The sequence below is a fragment of the Pararge aegeria genome, chromosome W (assembly GCF_905163445.1).
Source record: "Pararge aegeria chromosome W, ilParAegt1.1, whole genome shotgun sequence".
In the NCBI taxonomy this organism is placed as follows: domain Eukaryota; kingdom Metazoa; phylum Arthropoda; class Insecta; order Lepidoptera; family Nymphalidae; genus Pararge; species Pararge aegeria.
This window is the reverse complement of record NC_053207.1, coordinates 1,029,349-1,053,969: the sequence shown is the minus strand read 5'-3', so window position 1 is coordinate 1,053,969 and position 24,621 is coordinate 1,029,349. Positions and strand designations below refer to the sequence as shown.

The following is a 24,621-nucleotide window of genomic DNA, read 5'->3' as shown; positions in this document are numbered from 1 at the left end:
TTTGCATCTCAAATCCGGAGTGCAGCAAAAGGTTTAGGGGCGCCCAAAACAAATAAAGCATTACCCCTGTATTTTATAATCTTTTTCACACTTCACATACAATAAAATCTAATCCAATCTGATTTCTGGATAACAGGCTCTGGCGAAAGGGACAGCGCGCATTCAAATCGAGCGAGATAGCTATATAAGAATGAACACAATTTTCTTCAGAAGCGGGATGTTCCCTAATTAAAATAACATTACAACATATTGATAATGGATTTCAGCACAACATTACAACTCGCTATGCATGCAATTATGTACTTTAACCATTAAGTAACAGGTCTTGGAAATAGGAATTTTCAAGCTATTATAGTGCAATTAACATTTCAACTCAATAGATCCGTGGTCAGAGTGAAATACAACTTATTTACATTATCTTAAGGTTCAAATTTGTACATATTTCATACTGACACAATGGCTCTTAAGGATTCAATATAAGATGCTAATGGTTTATAGAATTGTCAAACTTAGGCAAAGCCGCGGGCGGCGACATGGTATTAACTTGTTTCTATATGACTTATGACCATTTTGCCTTAGCCATCTGTGATCCTATTGAGCTTAAATATGATCAGCCGATGTTTTGGTTGTCATTGCGTAATTTTTTCATTCGCTTCAGTTATATGTGTTAAGGCATTGATGGGTTTCTATTACTATAAATACTGCAATATCCCATCGAATTCACACTATTAATCCACAATTTTTAATGTTTTTTTGAACGTAGATAATAAAAGCACTTTCGTTAATGTAGATTTCACTGTCGCGGAAACTGTGTTCGATATAATTTTGTACATCACATTAATTCGTTTAATTTTCATCTATTTGTTTATCCAGGGCTGCCATTAACCTACTGTCTTCTATTTCGGTATCACTCACATTCTCTAAATCGTCCATACTGAACGCTTCTGTTAAGTCAGACTGTCCGTTTACGCGAGTTTTATCATTATTTGCTTCCGCTGTCTCGTCTTTACTATCTTTTTCTGCATCACCGATATCTGTAGTATGATCATCTTTAACAACTTTATCTCTATTAACTTCTCCATTTTCTTCAGCGTTAAAATATACACTAAGTTTTAAATCTATATTATTATCTAAATTCAAATCGCTTGATTTACTTACATCTTTTGTCGCTTTATTAACATCATTTACACAATTTTCACTTCCTTCTTCACATACACCTGATTCGTCTGAATCTTTTGTTTTATTGGTTTCACTAACACTAACAGATTCATTAATATCCTTATTCTCTAATGTTTTAGAACATTGTTCTTTACTTGATACTATATCGCTTTTCTCGACTTTATCGTCCGAGTCTAATGGTAATTTCGATGCATAACTTGTAATGTCTACACTGTCTTCACTTTTATTATCAGCTGTGGTATCATTGCATGTTTTACTAGCATCTTTACTGAAAAGTGAATCAAAATCATCGTTGGTTATGGCCGGGGAGTTATCGTCACCGAACAATGAATCGTTGTCTGTTCTATCGACTTTATCCGAAGCAGCACTATTGTCAGTGTCTAAAACACTTTTGTCTTTTTCGTCTCCTAAACTGTTGATAATGTTATCGATACCTAAACGCATGTCCGTATCGAAATCACTAGTGGAATTCAGTATTGAATCAAATGCTTTATCGACTTTCACCTTTTTGCGTCTTTTAGGTACTTTTCCAATTAGTTTTGGTGAGAATAGAGTTTTTATCGATAGCGACGTTAGTGTATCGACTTTTTTCGCATCGGAAAGGTCTAGATCGCTGTCAGTCTCGTCCGAATCCCGGTGGACGTAGCTCTCGTCCAAGTCACACGCTTTTTTGATTTCGTCCTGTATGTTGACCATGTAGCTGGGCTCAGACTTGATGCGTAGATGTCTGAAAGTGTAGATATATGGGTAGACGCAGCTTTTGTCCAGTCCATAGTCCTGTGAATTAAAAAAAAAAAACTATCAAATTATGTGCTACTACTACTAGGGTACTGGGTCTATACTTTCTTTTGCTTTTACTAGATTAAATGTACTATATCCATGCTCCCATGGTCCATACTAATATTATAAATGCGAAAGTATGTCTGTTTATGCGTCAGTAACGCAGCAACAGAGCAACGGATGGAGGTGATTTTTTGCATAGAGATAGTTTATAAAAAATGCACAGTTCCGGTGGGAAGATACGCTTACGCTTCCGTTTTGTCCTGACGAAAAAAAAAACGAGTGTGTACTTATGTACACGCGTAAGAAGTTATACTTCTTTGGCGTTAAACAAGATAAAAATCTTTTCAAAAATTTTATCTCACGCGCTATTCTACATTTATAGAAAAACACGACACTAACAATAGAAAAAAAGGTATTTAATACATCGAAAGTTTTATTATAACGCATTTCTAAATATATAAAATTTATATAAATATCACAAAAAATTATAATAAACATAATTAAACTTGGAATACTAATAGACTTTGAATTTGAGATTTTTGTACAATTAAATCACCGGAATGAGATCGCACACTTTGACAATTGAATGTGTACACTGTCAAACCTTATAGCTTATTTTTTTCGGTTTTTTGTGACGGTGTACACGCGCATTGTTAACATTTACCCTCATCATTTTTCCCTAACGCGCCAAAAGAAATATAACTTGAAAAACAAACAGTTGAGTCAACTACCTAACGTAGGAGAGGGCGGAAACTCTTCGAACCTTTTGACCACAGTTTATTCAACAAGCGCGTGTTCGCTTGACGGCCGGTTGGTACGGCCATACATAACACGAGCTAATTTTGGTTTTGGAAAAAAATCGAATCCTCCTTCATTCCTTCACGTTCCAACAAAGTAACCAAACGGCTTTATTATTGTCAGATATGTCTTTCCTTCTGCACTTACGACTGTTTTTTCGGTGTAACTTGTAAGTGATAGGTATATACTCACGTAGTCTACGTCTGCAGCGTCGTAGTGGTCTCCGATCTTGTTCTCAAGCAGCGGGTCGCATTTCGAGATTCTCACTTGTAATGGCCGCAATTGCTTTAGTAGTTTCGGATCTATTTCTGTAAGTAATAGATATAAATAAATATACTACGACAATACACACATCGCCATCTAGCCCCAAAGTAAGCGTAGCTCGTGTTATGGGTACTAAGGTGACTGATGAATAATTATAATATGAATAATATACATAAATACTTTTAATATATAGATAAACACCCAGACACTGAAAAACATTCATGTTCATCACACAAATATTGTCCAGTTGTGGGAATCGAACCCACGGCCTTGGACTCAGAAAGCAGGGTCGCTGCAAACTGCGCCAATCGGCCGTCAAAATAAATAATTAAATAAATATACTACGACAATACACACATCGCCATCTAGCCCCAAAGTAAGCGTAGCTTGTGTTATGAGTACTAAGGTGACTGATGAATAATTTTAATATGGATAATTTACATAAATACTTTTAATATATAGATAAACACCCAGACACTGAAAAACATTCATGTTCATCACACAAATATTGTCCAGTTGTGGCAATCGAACCCACGGCCTTGGCTTAGAAAGCAGGGTCGCTGCCCACTGCGCCAATCGGCCGTCATTAAAGAAATAAATATTAGGATATATAATAATGGAATATTTCATCATAACAGCCCATTGATGTGCCTCCGGAAAACATACAGCATTGATGTGAAGAAGCAGTTAGTACTTTACCGATTGTCTGCGGTCTATCTATAAACAAAGCAGTTCATCTTACCGATATAGATGGCGCTAGTGTCTCACCCAGCAAGGTAGCGGGTACCCGCTGTCACTTTGAACGTCATAGCGTTGTGTACTTTCGCCGCATGCGCGTCGAATCTAACATTATTTCGTTAATCCGTCTTCATTTTCAAAAGTTATTATCAAAATATTTTAAGAAATATAGTTATCCAGTGATAATAGTTCATATTTTTGATCGTGGGGGAATTTTGGCTACATTGCGTAATGGACCCCACGTGCACGAACGATGGCGATGAGGCTGCGGAAACAAATCAATTCGTAGCTTCGGATTCACTGGCGCCGGAGAGGGACCCTGATCAAGAAGAAACCTCAAGTTCCAACAGCGATTCTAGCAGCGAGCAGGAACAAGAGGGGCCACGACGAAAGAAACTTAAACGAGACTCACAGGTAACGGTCGATCCGCGGATCGATGCGTTATACAACCAGGTGAGTTTTCTTACAAATTTTATAATGCATCAACCATGTGTTTCTAACTTAAACGCTCATCAAAATGAGATATTAATTGAGAAATCTAATGAGGTCAATAGCGATTTTCTAACTAATCCGTCTACAGGTAAATCTAAATCTTTGGATCTAGGCTTTTGTAAGACCGACTTTGACGAGAAAAAAGTCCTAAAACCAGCTGACGATAAACGTTTACGCCAATTAATGGAATTACAACATTTTAAATCACCCACTTGGCAACATATACGTTATAAAAAGACATTAGCGGAATTGCTGGCATCACCAGGGTTTTGTAAATTAAAAATTAACGATGAAATGTGCTCCCTAAATAAGGGAAAAGATTTCCTTGCACCTACTGAGGATATCATGGCCGCAACCACAAATGCCTTGCTACACCAGAGAGAACTGTTACAATCCGGCTTGCAGGGGATTATTGATTGGGCGCACAAAAATCCAGCTGAGTTAAACCCTGATAGACTTTTTAGTAAATTTACCGAAGCTTTCGGCAAATCGTCTTCGTCTTACAAATTATCAGAACAAACTTTACAAATCGTTTGCGGCAAAAGGGCCGAATGTATAGAACTTAGGCGTAGGAGATTAATAGCAGAAATCTCGGACAAAAGTATTCAAGCGGCTCTTAATAATATACCTCCTAGTGAGGAATTCTTATTTGATAAAACAACTCTTAATACATTAATTCAATCCCTTGGGGGCCCCCATTTTTGGATACAGCCACAAGCACCTAAAATAAGAGAACACTTAAAAAGAAAATACAAAGAACCAACTCCTTCTACGTCAAGAGCACAAACACAAAATAAAAATAATTTTCGCGATAATTACAAAAAACAACAGACACAACATACATACAAGGGTAAAAATGAGAGTTACAAACAAAATAAAAACACTACATTTCGAAACAAGGATACAAAAAAGTGACTATCCGACACATTTCAGGGGAGGGTATTTAAAGATGTTCAAAAAACGGTGGCAAGCGATGGGCGCAAACAAGTTTATAATGTAAATAATAACGGGCTTTCGAATACCTTTATACAAGAAACCTCCTCTGGTAATGCCCACCAAAAGCATAATGCGTCAATATGCAACCAAACCATCATCTGCCATGACTCTAATGATACAAGATCTATTGGACCAACGTGTACTACAAATTGCTCACAAAAAATCGCCCAGTTTTATCTCCAAGCTCTTCCTGCGAAAGAAAAACGATGGATCGATGCGTCCGATCTTCGACCTTCGCGAATTAAACAAATTTGTGAAACCAAAACAGTTTCGTCTGATCTCTCATGCATCAGTTCCGAGTTTTCTACAACCAGGAGATTGGATGATAAAACTAGATATTTCTCAGGCTTACTTTCACATTCCGGCTGCAAAATCTCATCGACCTTTTTTGAGAATAAGCTACAAAAACCAATTGTATCAGATGACATGTCTACCTTTTGGTCTGGCTTCAGCACCTCACCTTTTCTCTTCTGTAACATGTTGGGTTGCGGAAACCCTCCGTGCGAAGGGATGTCGAGTGCTAGTGTACCTAGACGACTTCCTTCTGGTCCACCAAGACCAATCCAAGTTATGTCTTTAGGCTGCGGAAGCCGTGAGGCACTTGGAACATTTGGGCTGGCAAATCAATTATCAGAAATCGATTTTGACACCCACGCAAGACCTAGAATACCTGGGTATTCGATGGCAGACCATAGCAAATTCAATGTCCTTGCCTACGAGAAGGATAAATATTCTCAACGAGGCCTTAAAAGACTCATTACTGAAGAGTCGGATCAGTCTCTGCGAGTTGCAACGGTTGCTGGGGCAATTAAATTTCGCCAACTTTGTGATTCCCAGGGGCCGACTTCATTGCCGCAACATCCAAATATTCCTGCGACATTTCGACAGGAACCGCCCTCGACTAAAACTGTTCATTCCACAAGTCGTGGAACAGGAAATGATATGGTGGTGCAGAGCCACAAATCTCTGGTCTCCTATACATCTAAAACCTGCCACCCATTTCCTAGCCACGGATGCCTCAGATTGGGGTTGGGGTGCCCAATTAGACGGGAAATTAATGTCAGGAGCCTGGTCAGCTCAGCAAAAAGCATGGCACAGCAACAAAAAGGAGCTCTTTGCAGTTATAATGGCAATCACAAGCAACACAAGGAGCCTGCGAAGATCCCACGTCTTAGTTCAATCAGACAACCGAACGCTCATAGCATACATTCGGAAGGAGGGGGGAACGAGATCACTCTCTTTACTGACTCTAAAATTCGATCTCCTAAACATAACAGACAAGTTTCAGATTACACTATCTGCTCATTACCTTCCAGGACGATACAACATAATCGCGGACAAGCTGTCTCGAGGAAAACCGCCCGCAGAGTGGCACCTTCTTCCTCAGGCTACACGGGAGGTCTTTATAAGATGGGGGCGACCCGAGATCGACCTGTTCGCGACAAAACAGACTGCCGTAGTAAAGAACTACGTCTCAATAGACTGCAAAGATCGATCAGCAAACTATATAGATGCCTTCAGCAGACCATGGAGACACCAATTAGCGTGGGTGTTTCCTCCTCCAAATCTATTGCCTAAAGTACTAACACATTTGAACAGTGCGACTGGGGTATACCTGATAGTAGCGCCCGAATGGCCTCGAGCTTTTTGGCTTCAAGACCTGAAATCCAGGGCACTAGATCACCCACACGAATTACAGAACCTGAACGAGACCTTGATAGATGCCACGACGTCACAGGTTCCGCCTCAAGTGCAGACATTGACCCTGAAAGTCGGGAAAATTGGGGGTGGGGTAGCCAAATAAAAGATTGGTCTACTCGGGAAAAAGACCTATTAAAAAACAGTTGGAGGCAATCTACCTTATGTACCTACTTACCAGCCATCAAAAGATGGCTCAGTTGGTGCAAGAGCGTCCAAATAAATCCTAAATTTCCTCAGCCTGCAGAAGTAGCAAAATTTTTGATAAATCTTTTTTTACATGAAAATCCATCTTATAGTACCATTCTCGTACACAAATCAGCTGTCTTAACCTTCTGCGGTCCCCATGCAGAACAACAATCATTTTCAAATTTTATAGTAAAACACGCCCTTAAGGCAATCAGCGTTGCTAAACCTAAAGCTCCCAGACTAACGCTCATAATATGGGACCCAAATGTCGTGCTTGAGTGGCTTTCATCTAACCCACCCAAAGATACTCTTTTCGAAATATCTAGACGAACCGCTACTATACTTTTGTTAGCCTCGGGACGTAGGGTTCACGATCTAACTTTGCTAAAAATTTCTAGCGATTTTTTTTGTGACTCCGGGGATAATATATACTTTATACCAGCATTTGGCTCAAAGACTGACACACACTCTAATCGACAATCTGCGTGGAAGCTTTCAAAACATAATGATAAAAACTTATGTCCAGTAACATTGGTCAGGTTTTTGATAGAGAAAAATAGGTCAAGGAGATTGGAAGTTGAGGGCTTAGATAATCTCTTTATTACTGTCTGCAATAAAACTAAAGCTGCATCACGCACAGTAATAGGCAACTGGGTTCGTACGGTTCTTAAGCAAAGTGGCATTAATGCACCCCCAGGGAGCTGCAGACCAGCAGTAGCTTCCTTAGGATGGTCGGATAACCAACCAATTGACGATATATTGTCTCGGGGTAACTGGAGATCATCAGAAACATTTTTTAATCATTACTGTCGTGAGATTGACCTACCTATAAATAACAGAAACTTATTTTTTGGTACCTTTAATCCAGTTTGAATTTTAATAATATGTGCGCTGATTCTTACAACACTTAAATTATTTTTGTCATAATGTGTATAAATTATTTGTATTTAATTATTCCAATATGATTAAATAATAGAAAGAAATAAGAATAATTAACTATTATTCTCACTTAATTTCTTAATCCTGATTAAATATTAATTCATCATAGCGTTGTGTTTACATTTCACCAGCAGATAACAAACACGTCTTCACATCAATGCTGTATGTTTTCCGGAGGCACATCAATATGACGGTTTTACAAAACAATAAAACCGATATTATGTGCCGAGAGGGAAAACATACAGCATTGCAGGAAGTTCTTCCTGGTGGAGACTATGACGTTCAAAGTGACAGCGGGTACCCGCTACCTTGCTGGGTGAGACACTAGCGCCATCTATATCGGTAAGATGAACTGCTTTGTTTATAGATAGACCGCAGACAATCGGTAAAGTACTAACTGCTTCTTCACATCAATGCTGTATGTTTTCCCTCTCGGCACATAATATCGGTTTTATTGTTTTGTAAAACCGTCATATTAATGTCCCACTACAGCGTGCCCTGGTCTCCTGCGATGACGAGAAGGGGTGAAGGACGTAGTGCGATTGGTGGACTCCACACACCTTTGAGAACATTATGGAGAACTCTTAGGCATGCAGGTTTCCTCACGACGTTTTCCTTCACCGATGAAGAAAGTTATGTAAATCATCACTTGCTTCAATGGTGCTGATGATTGCTTAAAACGCACATAACTCACGAAAAGTTAGAGGCGTGCTGGGATTGCGACTGGGGCCCCCGAAAGTGACGTCAAAGTCATACCCACCTACAGTCCTACGTTTTAACCTCCGATGCAGATACGTCAGGGGTTAACGGGTGTGTGTGTCTGTCTGTGGCATCGTATTTCCCGAACGATTTTGATTTTATTTCTTGAAAAGTGAATTAGTCGAAAGTCTTCTACTAAGTTCTCGGAAGTGCTATCACCATCACTAACATTAGTGTAACATGTTAAATGTATGAACGCTTTATAAGTGCCTGTGACAAGGTCTACATGAATAAAACATTTGAATTTGAATTTGAATTTGCACTTTTGTTGCGTACATTACATGTAAAATATGACATAGAAGTGAGTTGATGGCGATAACTAAATCCGTCAACTTAAAACTAAAGCTACGAGGGTTCCAAACGAACGCCCTGCTCTAAGAAGAAGCACACAACAAACATGGCCGGGTTTTTTTTTTTCTTTGTTCTTTATATAAATACCTTGACTTCTTCTCTTGGGCGTGGAAATACGCACGGGTTTCGACACAGGCCTCTGCACTAGCTCGGCCTTGGCTGCGGTTTTAACTGTGAATAAAAATAGATTATTAGTAACACATTGGAAATGTTGGATGGAAGCCAACATATTGCCTGGTGTGAAGGTTGCGGGGGAGCACCAACAGCATCACGAAGATTGCTGGCGGATTGGACTGCGGGTATGTGAGTCACTGCTGTGATATTTCAAATGGATTGGAGCGGCAGAATTTAGAATAGAATAGAATTATAGAATAGAATTATTTACCAGAACAACACAAACAGACTTACATACGGAGTAACTTAAAAATTTTGTACTTAATTATAAATAGCTATGATGTGTTGTGCCAATAAAAAGGTACTGACTCAGCTTAATGTTCCGGATACTAATGTACCCACAACAGTATATAATATATTGTTACGGTTCTAGTTAGAGTGTATTAAAAGATGGAACACGTAATCACAAATTTATTTAGGGTAACAAGGTCAGGGTCGTGGGTGAAAGGGCCCGTCAATTAGTTCGCTTCCAAATTCTGCAGTGGGCGAGTACTGCCCTTGTAGCCGTTGATTGCGTGGCCCAGAAGGAACAGGCGAAGGCGAGGTGGTCTTCAGCTGCACCAGGAGACGGCACGTTGACGGTGACGTCGACAACCACAGGGAGTCGAACCCGGAGCGAGGCAGGCGAAGACGAGGTGGTCTTCAGCTGCACCCGGAGATCGGCGTCGGAGGTGACGTCTACAACAGTAGAGAGTCGAACCCGGAACTTGGGTTTGAACTCGAACTTGAAGCGAGGAACTCGAACTTGAAGCGAGGCAGGCGAAGACGAGGTGGTCTTCAGCTGCACCAGGAGATCGGCGTCGGAGGTGACGTCAGATCTCGAACTTGAGACTCGAAACTCGAACTTGAGACTTGAAACTCGAACTTGAGACTCGAAACTCGAACCCTGGAATTTTCGTCCAGCGTGTGAAAAATAATTCCGCTTCAACTCGTCTGATTGCGAACACGTGGCTCAGCTAAGCGGCAAGCACTGCGCAAGATGGCGGATGCGTTGTTCACAATCAGACGGAGTTTACATTATGAGAGCGTGAGAAGCATTAAAATAAAACAAAAGACATTAAGACTAATATTAATTAAAAGATAGCAAATAGCAAAAGGTACGTGAGGTTATTAGCAAAATACAGAGAACTACTATAGTATGAGAATCTGGGAATTTATCGAAATAGGAAACTTAATTATAAAAAAAATAGGAATTGAAACATTTAGATGAAATTTTAACAAAGAATATGCAAGGATTAAGCCAGATATGATCGATTGCATGGGTCAATGTGCGAGAACAAAGAACAAAGGCAACGAGCGTAATGGCCGACCCGCATGCGTGTAATTTACCTAATTAAAAGATATTCTAACGTCTAAACTTTAAGGAATCGTTCAACACTTACCCGATACACGGGGTTTAGATAGCTCGAGGGTAAGTATCCTTAAGGTCTAAGGCAAAAACCGCAATCAGGTGAGAGTCGTAAAAAAAATGCGGCGGCGGCCGCACAGCGGCCGCGCGGCGTCCAGCCTCTAGCAGAGACCTGGGCGACTGACGAGCCGTGCGAAGTTAGAAAGACGCGAGCGCGGTTGGTCCCCGCGCACCGCTCCCCTCGCGCCGGGATCCAGTTTCGCGACATTTCGGAAGATTGCCCGCGCGCAAATTCCAACAATATTATTATAAAATTTATGTAACGTAATTAAATAGACATTTATTACGTTACAATATAACAGTGTTAAGAGAAGTAGTAATGGAAAAGTATTTTAGTCAGATAATAATTTTTAGTTTTTAGTAGTTATTATTGTAAGATAGTGCCACATTAGATTTTTGAATGTTTAGTAGATAATTTAGAAATTTCAGTCAGAAATACACGTGTCACATTATAAACTTAGGCAGTATGAATGAATGAATGAATGAATGAATGAATGAATATACTTTTATTGCACACCACAAAAACAAAAAGAAAAGTATAGCAAAACAAATGATAAACGACTAAGACACCGTGAGGTATCTATGCATCGCTCGAGTTCATGTAGGACTGAGGTGCATCGATAATGCAGTCGTAATTATATTAAAACACCCACCAACTCAATGACAATCTGGCAAATATTAATTTAAAAAAAAAACAAAAAATTCAAAATTCATTTATTTTAAGTAGGCCTAATATAAGCACTTTTGAAACGTCAAGTCTGTCTGTTTGTAGTGACTCTACCACCGGTTCGAAAGGCAGATTCTACCGAGAAGAAGCCGGCAAGAAACTCAGCAGTTGCTCTTTTCCAACATTAACAATTTACATTTTACATTTCAAAATTCATTTTTCTATCTTGTGAGAGATGAAAGCGGAGCCGGATGCTTCCAAGCAACCTTGTCATTAAGAAATTCATTAAAGAAGTTTAAAGAACTTTAAACTTATGCATTGGTAGGTCCAAGGTAGGTATAGTTATCAAAAGTTTGGTTATTTCCCCACTTTATAAAATTACTGTACGTATACAATTTGGCTGCCTTATCGCTACATAGCGATTTCTTCCAGCCAACCAATGGCAAAGATAAAAAACAGTTACAGAAAATAGTTAGGTGGTACATATATATCTGTACATATATATCTGTACATATATATCTGTACATATATATACCCATAAAATATCTGACATCTAACAACATTGTAATATGGACCTTTGAAAAAGTAGATCGAAACTGCAACGTTTCCTACTAGATGGCGCTACAGTCGCTATAAGACTGATGTGAAAGGCATATATACTAATTTCGGCATCGACGGTAGGAGAGTCGTAGCTTAGTTTGAGAAAGCGCTCAGGCCGCGATTGCCAGAGAGTCGCAGGTTCAAATCCTGTCGGTTCGGAAAAAATTTATATGCATTTTAAATTTATAAAATTAACTAACATAGATATTAAGTTTATTGTGAACTAGCGTACCCAGCCCGCTTCGCCGGGCTAGATTTTGCATTATTTTGATTTAAACAATAAACTTACATCATTAAATTTTTAATTTAAGTCTAAGTATTAAATCATTTACTTCTCTCCGTATTCATTCTCTTCTATTCTCTTCTCGAGCGGGTGAAGATCATTATCTACACCCATGTACACCCAACAATAGAATATCATCATAGTAAATAAAAGCTGTATTTGACAGTTTGACAGTTCAATAATAGGAGTGCTCCGATCGTCACCAAACTTTACAGGATTACTCGCCAGGTCAATCCGGAGATTCCCTGAAATGTTCATTGAAATCGGTCCAGCCGTTTCGGAGCCTATACGGAACATACCCACACAATTTCTCTTTTATATATATAGATTACTAAAACATGGACTTTTGTAGCCTGAAATAAATTCATTCATTAGATTTATAGTCAAGTGCTGACCTTGTAGAAGCTTCTATGAACTCACCAGCATTTGCATTGCACCTGTGAATTTTCATAAGGCTCCTGGCGTTGAACTCCCGTTTGCATTGCTTGCATTCGATTTTTTTTAATTCCTTTCTGGGCGGCGGTGGCGGGGAGGCTTTACGTTCGACTGGCCTGTAAAAAAACGATAATAAACTTATTTTTCCTAGTTAAATAAATAAATATATATATATATATACTACGACAACGCACACATCGGCGTCTAGCCCCAAAGTAAGCGTAGCTTGTGTTATGGGTACTAAGATGACTGATGAATATTTATATGAATAATATACATAAATACTTATAATATACAGTCGCTACCAGTTGTGGGAATCGAACCCACGGCCTTGGACTCAGAGAGCAGGGTCGCTGCCCACTGCGCCAGTCAGCCGTCTTTTTCTACATAAGGTAGGAATTCAGTTGGTATTCCAGTTAAAAACCAAATTGAATACACCCTATCATCATATTCATCTATATATATATAAAAGGCATAAGTGACTGACTGACTGACTGACTGATCTATCAACGCACAGCTCTAACCACTTGACGGATCGGCAGAAATTTTGCACACAGATAGTTATTACAACATAGGCATCCGTTAAGAAAGGATTTTCGAAAATTCCAACCCTAAGAGGGTTAAATGGGGGATGAAAGTTTGTATAAAATCATTTATCGATTTATTTTTCAAGTTACATCAATGAAACTTTGATTTTAGGTTTTTGATTAAAAAATAATGAAATACTTTTTTCGCAAATTTTAGAAAATTCCATAGGGCATGAAAATTTATATGAAAATTTCTGATTTTTTAAGTAATTTATTTACGTCCATATTTGTCTTTTAGCAGCAAGACATTTTTTGTTAAATAACCATGGTAGATAAACTTACTAAATCTAAAATTGAATTGAACGTGGGCGAAGCCGAGGGCAAAAGCAAGTCATCACATAAACACATTACCGGCCTACTACAGGGCACGGGTCTCCTCCCACAGTGAGAGGGGTTAGGGCCCGTAGCCCACCACGCTGGTCCAGTGCGGATTGGTGGACTCCACACACCTCTGAGAACGTTATGTAGAACCCTCAGTGCAGGTTGCACGTGCAGGTTTCCGCAGGATGTTATCCTTCGCCGTTGAAGCAAGTGATAATTTAATTACTTAAAACCCACATAACTCAGAAAAGTTAAAGGTGCTGGGATTCGAACTCGCTCCCAAGAAAGTGAAGTCGAAGTCCTACCCACTGGTCTGTCACCACTTCTTAGGACACCCAATACTCACATAGGTCAACATATACTCACTAAAGGATTGGATGCAACTTCATATGCTTTGATATATAGTGAGTATTCATTGACCTGCCACCTTGGTCTGTGGCTGTGGCTGTGGCTATGAGGTCACAGTGTGACCCCATGTGATCTGACACCACAAGACAAATCACACTGTGACCTCACAGCCGCAGCCACAGCTACAGCCACAGACAAAGGTTGCAGGTCAATGAATACTCACTATATATCAAAGCATATGGGGTGTGACCTCGGCAGGTCAAGGTATACTCACTTGCTGTGTGGATGCGACTTCATGTGATTGCTGAGCGACCTGCTGTTATCGAAGGTACTTTTGCACACCTTACACTTTAGCATACTGTGTGGCGACGGTTTCGGTTGGGGTTTGGGGCTCGGCGGTTTGGGCAATAAGCTCATCTTGTTTATCACGATCCTGTTAATTAAGTAAATAAATATACTACGACAATAGAGACAACGCCATCTAGCCCCAAAGTAAGCGTAGCTTGCGCTACGGTTACTAAGAAAGCTGACGAAAATTTTTATGAATATTATCTGTATATGAATACGTGAAGCAAAAACTTTGTATCCCTTATAGTTGCATAGTTTATAAAGAGAAGTAGTGTCGAATGCTAATCTATAAATATAAAAATCTATGTTACAGCGAGTTTCCCTCGTATTTTGTTTGTATGCAATTTACACGTAAACGCTTACTGCGTACTTTATAAGACTCATTTTCGCTAATTACGGGTCATCACTATGCCCGTGATCTATGCGTCTACGCATCGCCGTTTTAGGTGATTCAGTTGTCTTTGAACTCCGCTCTGAGCAAGACGATATTGCTGCCCTCTCTAATTAAGGAGAACAACCCCGCGCCGCGACAATCTTTGAAGGTGTTAGTGCTGTGAGACTGATTCGCTCTGAAGAAAGATCACCCCTGAGAACGAGTAAATAAGGTGACTCGTGAATCGTGTGTAATTTGTATAGATAAATACTTGGGAATCTTTCTATTGCGTTCGTCATCACTCCGCCATATTCAAATTTGTCTTCCGAATACAATTCCCCCTGGAGGAGTTATTTACACGCCCCTCCAATCTAAATAAATGTTTAGGCTTTGTTCGGACTATTAAATAGATGGTTTGTGTGAAGTTTGCACAAAATCGGTTGAGCCGTTCATCATTTATCAAATTTTTTGTAACTAATAGATTCAATAAATTGCGGATCATTTTGTTAATGGGGACAAATTGACAAATAAAAATTTCAGATGGACACTGAAAACAACCAGACACTGAAAAACATTCATGCTCATCACACAAACATTTTCCAGTTGTGGGAATCGAACCCACGGCCATGGACTCAGAAAGCAGGGTCGCTGCAAACTGCGCCAATCGGCCGTCGGGTCAGTGTTGACAGTATCAGCATGTTGTTATATCATAAATTCGATCATTTTATTTTGGACATGCTTCGATTAAAGCAAATTGTTTTTATTTATTTAATTTGATTTCAATAGGAAATTCATTACATGTGTAGTAACCTCGCTGTATTAGATGTGTTTTTACACATTTTTAAAATTATGCATCGGTAGGTCTAGAATTTACTTAGGAATCATGTTGTAGAACTTACAACTTGACGCCTAAGGAAATTCAATCAAGTTAGTTGTTTTTGAGTAAACCGCTGCCATAGTTTTTACTGAAAGAAATCAGAAACAGCCCTGACATCACATGAAAAAATAAAATGGAGAGACACATGTCACTTTAGAAGGTACGCGTCGCGTAGCGTAGACAGTGGCGTGCACACAGGGTATGCACAGGGTATGCAGATGATATAAAATGAAGAAAATCCCCAGTAGGAGCGATAAATACTTAAGAGTAGGGTTTTTATAACTCTTACAATGCCTATCCTTAAGTACTTTATAACTCTTATCGGAGATTTTCTTCATTTTATATCATCTGCATACCCTGTGCATACCCTCTATGCACGCCACTGAGCGTAGATACTATGCGCGTGTCGGACTTTACTAGGGTTGTCACAAGAATGTTTTGAATTCGATTGTATGGAAAAATAACAGTGCTTCTTTTGATTTAATATTATTACAGGGTGATTCCTTATGAGATATACTTATGCACCCTTCAACGGTATTTCGCAATTCGGTTACACGTTGTATAATTCAAAATTTAAAAAAAAACATTTATATAAAGTAGGCCTACTTTATAAGCACTTTTGAAACGGCAAGTATGTATGTTTGTAGTGACTCTACCACCGGCTATCTCTCTCTGTTGGTTTATTAGTATATTTTTCATTCTGTATTTCATACATATAGTATGCATTGTATCTATGTATTCTATTCGTATCAGTAGTTTCTTTAAGTACCTACTCAGCTTTTCATTTTTTGCTCACATTAGAGGATGTCTTGAAGAAATTTATTTAGAGATAAGTTGTCTTTGTGCACGTCCTGTCCTTTGTGGGTTAATTGTAAATTTTTCAAATTTCAAATTCAAAATTCATTTATTTCAAGTAGGCCTAATATAAGCGCTTTTGAAACGTCAAGTCTGTCTGTTTGTAGTGATTCTATCACCGGTTCGGAAGGCAGATTCTACCGAGAAGAAGCTGGCAAGAAACTCAGCAGTTGCTCTTTTCCAACATCAACAATTTACATTTTGCATTTTAACATTCATCTTTCTATCTTGTGAGAGCTGAAAGCGGAGCCGGATGCTTCCAAGCAAACTTGTCATTAAAAAATTCATCGTACTAAATAAATAAATAAGGGTAAAAGAAATATGGCAGCTCACTTGACTTTCTTGCTGTTGAACAATTTCTCGTTTTCTTTCTCGCGCGACCTTGTCACTTTTGTTGAGTCTACGGACTGTAACAAATAAATGGACACCATCAATCAGATCTTCATCATCATATGAACCGATAACCGGCTCATTACAGTACCATTAAATAAATAAATATATATACTACGGCAACGCACACATCGCCATCTAGCCCCAAAGTAAGCGTAGCTTGTGTTATGGGTACTAAGATAACTGATGAATATTTTTATGAAAAATATACATAAATACTTATAATATAAAGATAAACACCCAGACACTGAAAAACATTCATGTTCATCACACAAACATTTTCCAGTTGTGGGAATCAAACCCACGGCCTTGGACTCAGAAAGCAGGGTCGCTACCAACTGCGCCACTCGGCAAAACCATTATCAAAAGATTTGTACCCTCGCAATCGTAGTCGTTTTCGCATATCAATCTTTTCATCGTCAAAGAAAAATGGACCTAATGCCACTCGCTTTAGAGTCGCAAATCCTGTACTTTAGATTTTTGTTTTACAAACGTTCTATAATAAATCCGAGGTAACGAATTTTAGGCAAATTAAAGCTTAAATACAATACACCACAGAATTGGAAACATACAGAACCCTCATTCAGCAATGAGGGAGGCAAGCAGTGCATTGTGTCCCAAGAACATTGAAAACGCCCCGCGCAAGTGTCACTTCACACCCGTGGACTGTACCACGTAAGATCCATTTTACTCCCATGTTCAAGTTATTCCAAACTCGAAAACGAATCATCGTTTGCGCGAGTTACTCTTGTACTAAGACTGGACTGGACTGGACTGGACTGGAATGGGCTGGACTGGACTGGACTGGACTGGACTGGACTGGACTGGACTGGACTGGACTGGACTGGACCAATAGTAAATAAAAAAATTACCTTAACAGATTCTCTGTCTCGCTTCAATAGGGACCTGGGAGTTGTTTCATCGGATCTTTTAGATTTCTGTAAAAAGAAAAATGAAAAAAAAAACAATTTTAATGACAGTGTGTTGGAAAAGAGACTGAGAAAGAGTCACAACAAACAGACTGACTTGACGTTTCGAAAGTGCTTATAAAACCTAGGCCTACTTGAAATAAATTAATTTTTGAATTGTGAATTGTTATCAACTAGTTGCCGCCCGCGGTTTTCGTCCGCGTTTGTTACGGTTTTTTTACGAATCCCGTCGGAACTCTTTTCTTTCCTGCAGCCTTAGTACAATATTTGCCTGCTCGCAAATGAGGAGCAAAGCGGTGATAGCGCATTGGGTAGGTGCTCGACTTCACTTTTGGGGGATTTGGGCGATCACCCAAATGTGCGTTTTAAGTAATTCAAATATCACATGCTTCAATGGTGAAGGGAAACATCGTGAGGGATCCTGCATGCCTCAGAGTTCTACATAATGTCCTCAATGGAGCGTGGAGTCCAGCGTGGTGGACGACGGCCTTAACGCCTTCTCATTGTAGGAGGATACCTTCTGTATTGGGCCGGTGTATGTGATGAAACGATGGGTCGTTTTTGAGTATTAAACTCTGCAGCGTCAAAGTAAAATGGACCTAATGCCACTCGTTTTAGAGTCGCAAATCCTGTACTTCTGATTTTTATTTAACAAACGTTCTGTCAAAGCTCGAGCTAAAGTATTGTACGCAAATTTTTAAATTTGAGCTTCAATGCAATGCTAATAAGATCCATTTTACTCTGATTTTTAAGTATTTCCGCACTCGAAAACCTCCTCGATTGGAAGCGAGCAAATATTGTACTAAGGCTACTGGGATAAAAATAAGTGTTACAGTAGTTTTATAACGTGGGTAAATAATAATGAAACTTTTGACTATAACTTCATATGTTCAAGATATTAACCTAAATTTATTAGCATTTGAACGCATATGCAAATAATTCTTATTTAATTAATTAATGATTTTCAAGAAATAATTAGAATTATATTTGATTCACAGCCAAAAGATTGAGGTGTATCGAACTACTATGTCATGAATATCACCTCAATCTTGTATGAGATGCAAAGATACCTCCGGATTTCTTACAATGGAAGTGCGCGCGTGCGTGCGTGCGTGCGTGCGTGCGTGCGTGCGTGCGTGCGTGCGTACGTGCGAGCGTGTGAAGCGAATTAGTGCGTTAGATTGCAGTCAAGGTTTAACTTGTAGTGAAATTATAACAAAAGTGTATGTTTGTCTGTATCATCGTAGGTCCCAAACTGAGTTTTTGTATTTAACAAACCTGTATGCTGCTAAGTGAAACGTCATCATCGTGATGTCGCTTTGTGCCTCTCAGCAAACGCGCGGGACTGTCTGGTGGGCTGGAAGGCGGACTCGCGGCCCTGCGGCGAAGGGTCCGGGGCTCTATGCTGTCATGACCACCCTCCTTCTTTATAACTCTACTATGCAGGAACTGTAAAAGAAACAGTTACACCAGATAATTTCCGAAGTACACTTGCGAATGAGAACTCCCGACTCATTTAAAACAACATAAAATCAGTTTATCAGTATGAATTGATCTAACTTATTTCTACGACGAACGAAGTTCTTCGGTATTTCTTTCACCTTTAAGACAATTATGCTCTGGAACAATCCGCCTGCTGAAATCCTTGTAAGTAATTCCCTTCCGAAATTAAAGAGTTGTGTGAAGGACTACTACCTGTCTTTGAGTGATGGCATTTGAAGTAGCTTCTTTATTATTGCTTGTAAATTATGTATTAAAATCTACTTATATATAGTACTAGCTGTTGCCCGCGACTTCGTCTGCGTTTGATTTTGTTTTTTGATGTGGCATTCAATTTAATTGTAGTTCTAAAAAAAATTAAAGTATTCAGTATCGCTAAGCCTTAAATGAGGGGTTTGCTGCTGTCCGCTGAGGAGTTTTGTCCTCTATCTCCAACCACATTCATCAGATGTGCAGAAAGTTTGGGCAAAATTAAACACATTATAAACTCTATAGTACAAAAATAATTATTTAAATCGGTTATAATTTGTCGGAGTTGTGGGGTAAAATCGTAAAACACTTCATCCCCTCTCCCAAAGGAACCGAGCTAAAAGTCGGGATAAAAAGTATCCTATATTACTTCTTACACTTCCAAGAATATGTGTACAAAGTTTCATTCGGATTGGTTTAGTAGTTTTTGCGTGAAAGCGTAACAAACAAACTTACATTCACATTTATAATATTAGTAGGGATAGGCATCGCCTTAATCATTGGGCATTCAATTTAGACGATTCCTAGGTTTAGTCAAAACTGGCATAAGTGTATTTCATTTAACTACTAACCTTGTCTCTTTCACTCCTACGTTCATCTCTCTCCTTCCAGAGCGCATAAAAAGAAACAGTGTCATTGTTAATGATGTAAAAATCCAGGAAGTGGGAAAACCAGGGACCTACAAAGACGCGCTAAGCGATTTAGTGTTCCGGTGCGATGTCGTGTAGAGACCGATTGGGCCGATTTGTCACTATTTGGTCGGTCCACCGATTGGTCACTACCATACTCCCTAACAGGTTAGCCCGCTACTATCTTAGACCGCATCATCACTTAACACCAGGTGAAATTGCAGTCACGGTTTAACTTGTAGTGTAATACAAAAAAAAAAACCTGGGAGTAAAAAAAAAAGTGCACCGTGTCCGTAACATACATTCTAACCGACTTAAAAAAAAGGAGAAGGGATGCGACTTATGTTTTTTTTTTTTTATTTGTTATAGGACAAGTTTACCCCCGTTTATTATTAGACATATATTATTTGGATATTATTTCCAATGCTCTGAGAGTTGATAAAGCTGTGGGAGAAGATAATGTTTTATCCTTTCCCCGGAGAGATAATTGTCTCCTGCCCCATGCTAGTTGTGTAGTATACTTTATTAAATTTTTTTCCCGTTACAGAATAAATTGAAAAACAAACGCAGTCGGTAGGATTCGAACCTACGCTCCCAGAGGGAATCTGATTTCTAGTCAGACGCCTTAACCGCTCGGCCACGACTGCTTCTTGGTGGAAGCTTGAAATAACACAGGTGTAGTAAATGCTGAGTGTATACCATTTTGGGACCACACACGCAATTATTAATCTACGTTTCCTTTTTGTAGTAAAAATAAATAAATATACTACGACAATACACACATCGCCATCTAGCCCCAAAGTAAGCGTAGCTTGTGTTATGGGTACTGAGATAGCTGATGAATTTTTTTTTTAATGAATAATATTCATAAATACCTATAAAATACATAAAAACACCCAGGCACTGTACAAAATTCCTGTTCATCACACAAACATTTTCCAGTAGTGGGAATCGAACCCACGGCCTTTCGACTCAGAAAGCAGGGTTGCTGTCCACTGCGCCAAGCGGCCGTCTGGTAATGTCTATGTGGTTTTTATAATTTTTATTAGTGTTTTTACCTACATTGGTAAAAAAAAAAAAAAGCAATGTGTCATCTCTTGTTTCAAACGTGTCTCATTGTAATATGGACCTTTGAAAAAGTAGATCGAAACTGCAACGTTTCCTACTAGATGACGCTACAGTCGCTATAAGACTGATGTGAAAGGCATATACTAATTTCGGCATCGATGGTAGGAGAGGCGTAGCTTAATTGGTGAAAGCGCTCAGGCCGCGATTGCCCGAAAGTCGCAGGTTCAAATCCTGTCGGTTCCGAAATTTTTTATATGCATTTTAAATTTATAAAGTCTATGTGGTTTTTAAATAAACCCTTTCTCTTTCTTTCTTTCGCATAATGACTAATGTGTAAATATAAAAAATCGCTCACCTTTTCCTTCTCACTCTTATGCTCTTTTCCATCCTTCTTCCGCAAAACATGAAAATAGAAATATCATACAATAAAAAAAAAGAACTTAATATCGCATAACGCATACGCATAAAGCAGGAATATGACATAAAACTGAAGATTCCTCCTACTATACGAGTAACATAAAAAATTTGGGTAGGTAATGCTTTCGCGCATATACGTGCACGGCGCTTATCATCATCGCCAACCAATTTTAATGCATGCCTCATGGGAGATAGTCTAGGAGCATCGACAAAGCTGCCAACGAACTTTGTTTTTTTCTTTCCACTACAGGTTAGCCCTTGACAGCAATCTGGTAGTGATGATGCAGTCTAAGATGGTAGCGGGCTAACCTGTTAGGGAGTATGTTAGTTTGTCTTTGTCGCTAGGGTGATAACCAGCCACGGCCCTCCCACCAGATCAGACCAGGGAAATTTCAGAAATAATAAATTCCCAAAATTGCTACACGGATTTGAACCTAGGACTTCCTGATATAGTTATGTTAATGTTGGAAATAGTTGATGTTGGAAAAGAGCAACTGCTGAGTTTCTTGCCGGCTTCATCTCGGTATAATCTGGACATAGGTCTTTTGTAGACAGTTCCAGGAACAATGGTCTTGTGCCGCTTGGGCCAGAGGCTTCTAGCGACTCGGTTGATGTCATCCATCCACTTCTTCGGGCGTCTACAAACGCTGCGTTAACTGCTACGAGATTCCGTAGAGGCACCTTCCACAAGTCGCAAAGCTGAAGTTTCACCTTGAACGCCCTGATTAATGTTGCCTTGTTGCCCCTTCACTCGGTCCATCAATTATTACTATACAATAAATATAAAAATGAATGGGCACGGGAACAGAGCATCAGGCAGGAGGAGACGTTTAACATTGTTGTTATGTTGTGGTCGATAAACAATCACTATATTTTTTTTTCATCAAAGCATTTTAAGTGACAACCCTATTGAAGATAATCGACCGAAAGGGGCATTGTACCCACGCTACGCGACGCGTAACTAAGAAAGTGTCAGGAGTCACTTGATATTACTTATACATGTGATGTTCAGGCTGTATCTGATTTCTACCAGTAAAAACGATGGCAATGGTTTACTCAAAACCTATTTACATTTCGGTTTCACATATAAGTCTGTTTAGGCAGTAAATAATGTACCTCTAAAGTCTCTGAAGTACTATTTCGGTTTTAAATTACACGTTTTATATAAACACCCAGAGAATGGATTTCGCAAAAACACTTTCTAGTTGTGGGCAATCGCACCCACAGCCTTGGAGTTAGAAAGCAGGGTCGCTGCCCGTTGCACCAATCGGGCTTCCAAAATAGTACCTTATTTCGGGATTCTCGGCTCTCTGGTTCCTTCTTGACTTTGACACTCTTTACAGATTTACTTTTGGACCTCAGAATAGGCTCATTGGAGTCCTCGTTATCTACGAAGATTGGCTCAGTAACTCCTAATATGCAGTCACCTGCATCAGGCTGGAAAGTGAAGGATAAAGTTTAAATAGAAAGTGAGCCCTTGACTGCAATAAGTAAATAAATATATATAATAGATAAAAAAAAACTAAAAGACACGTTTTTTTTGGGAAAAAAATTCTAATAATAAATGAATAATAGTGAAAATTAACTTGGTCTTGCTCTTATTGATGCACAGACCAAGCTCCAAACTCTCCACTTCAAGTCTTTGCAAGAGCTCTTTCATATCGTTCATTGAGGTGGTAACGAGAATTGTATCATCAGCGTACCTAAGGTTACATATTCGCTTCCCACCCAGTGGGAAACCCCCTTTCCACGTTTCCAGTGCTTTACGGATGATATATTCACCGTACACGTTAAATAGCATTGGAGAAAGAATGCAGCCCTGTCGTACGCCTTTTTTTGTAGAGAATACATCCGAACATTCAGTATCAATTCTCACAAAAGAACGGTTGTTGCAGTAGAGATTTCGAATAAGAATGATAAGGTGTTTTGGTACTCCCATCTTTTCCAGCACTGACCACAATTTACTCCATATGACGCAGTCAAAAGCCTTCGCATAATCTATGAAACAGAATACAACGGGGTTATTAAACTCCCGACTTTTTTCTATGATCTAACGTATATTAAGGATTTGTTCTCTATTGCCTTTCCCTTTTACAAATCCTGCCTGTTCCACCGGAATCTGTCGATCTAAAAAGGTTTTGAGGCGCTTGTTGATCACATGTAGAAGGATCTTGCTTGCATGTGAAATTAAAGCTATCGTCCTATAGTTACTACACTCAGTAGTTGAACCTTTCTTGTGCAGCGGCACAAAGACGGATTCGGTCCAATCCCGAGGCCAATGACCTGTCCTCCAAACTGAGTTACAGATGGCAGTGATGATATTAATGCCTGCTGAACCTATGCTTTTAATAAGCTCCGCTGGAATGGCGTCGTTTCCTGGGGATTTGCCTATCTTCAGCGATGACATTGCCAGTTCTACCTCCGATCGTAATATGTCCGGTTCCAGATCTTCCGAATTCCAGTCTTGTGTTCGTTCATCTGCGAAGTCATGTTCATACAAAGCTGAACAGTATTGCTTCCAACGCTCCAAAACTTGTTTGGTCTCCGTTACCAAAACACCCCCCTCATCCCTAACCGCGGATATTTTGACCGTGCGAGTTCTTGTTAGGTCTTTCACTTTCTGAAAAAGGTCTTTGGTTTCGTTCTTCACAGAATGTCGTTCCAACTCTGCACATATTTTATTGATTTGGTTAGTCTTATCCCTTCGACAAAAACGCTGCACATTCTACTATCACTTTTTTCAGACGATTCCATGAGAGATTTGGGTTGAGCATATCATCTTGTGGAAGGTTCATGATTTTATTACTTACGGCTTGTTTGAACCCAATCGTATTCACTCTTCGGAGATCCGATACTCGAGTTGGTTTTTGCACTCTTTTAAACCGTAATTTTAGTGTGGTTACAAGAAGCTGATGGTCACTTCCACAGTCTGCTCCCGGAAAAGTGGTTGTGTTGACTATTGACGACCGCCATCGTT

The 24,621-nt window shown here is 39.4% G+C and overlaps 1 protein-coding gene and 1 non-coding gene across 2 annotated transcripts in view; both read right to left on the bottom strand.

The window, feature by feature from the left end:
- Positions 1 to 846: 846 nt before the first annotated feature.
- The window catches only part of LOC120635912, a 43,518-nt gene continuing 19,743 nt past the window's right edge, over positions 847 to 24,621 (bottom strand). Inside the window, exons 3-13 of the mRNA XM_039907124.1 lie at positions 22,932 to 23,081; positions 21,583 to 21,618; positions 20,103 to 20,135; positions 19,060 to 19,230; positions 17,725 to 17,790; positions 16,796 to 16,869; positions 14,284 to 14,442; positions 12,739 to 12,869; positions 9,274 to 9,357; positions 2,953 to 3,068; positions 847 to 1,956 (exon numbers count right to left, since the gene is read on the bottom strand). Coding sequence (XP_039763058.1) covers positions 847 to 1,956; positions 2,953 to 3,068; positions 9,274 to 9,357; positions 12,739 to 12,869; positions 14,284 to 14,442; positions 16,796 to 16,869; positions 17,725 to 17,790; positions 19,060 to 19,230; positions 20,103 to 20,135; positions 21,583 to 21,618; positions 22,932 to 23,081 — 2,130 coding nt within the window. The remainder of the gene's footprint in view (positions 1,957 to 2,952; positions 3,069 to 9,273; positions 9,358 to 12,738; positions 12,870 to 14,283; positions 14,443 to 16,795; positions 16,870 to 17,724; positions 17,791 to 19,059; positions 19,231 to 20,102; positions 20,136 to 21,582; positions 21,619 to 22,931; positions 23,082 to 24,621) is intronic.
- Positions 20,725 to 20,806, bottom strand: Trnas-aga. The gene has a single exon. It is a non-coding gene; the product is annotated as a tRNA-Ser (tRNA).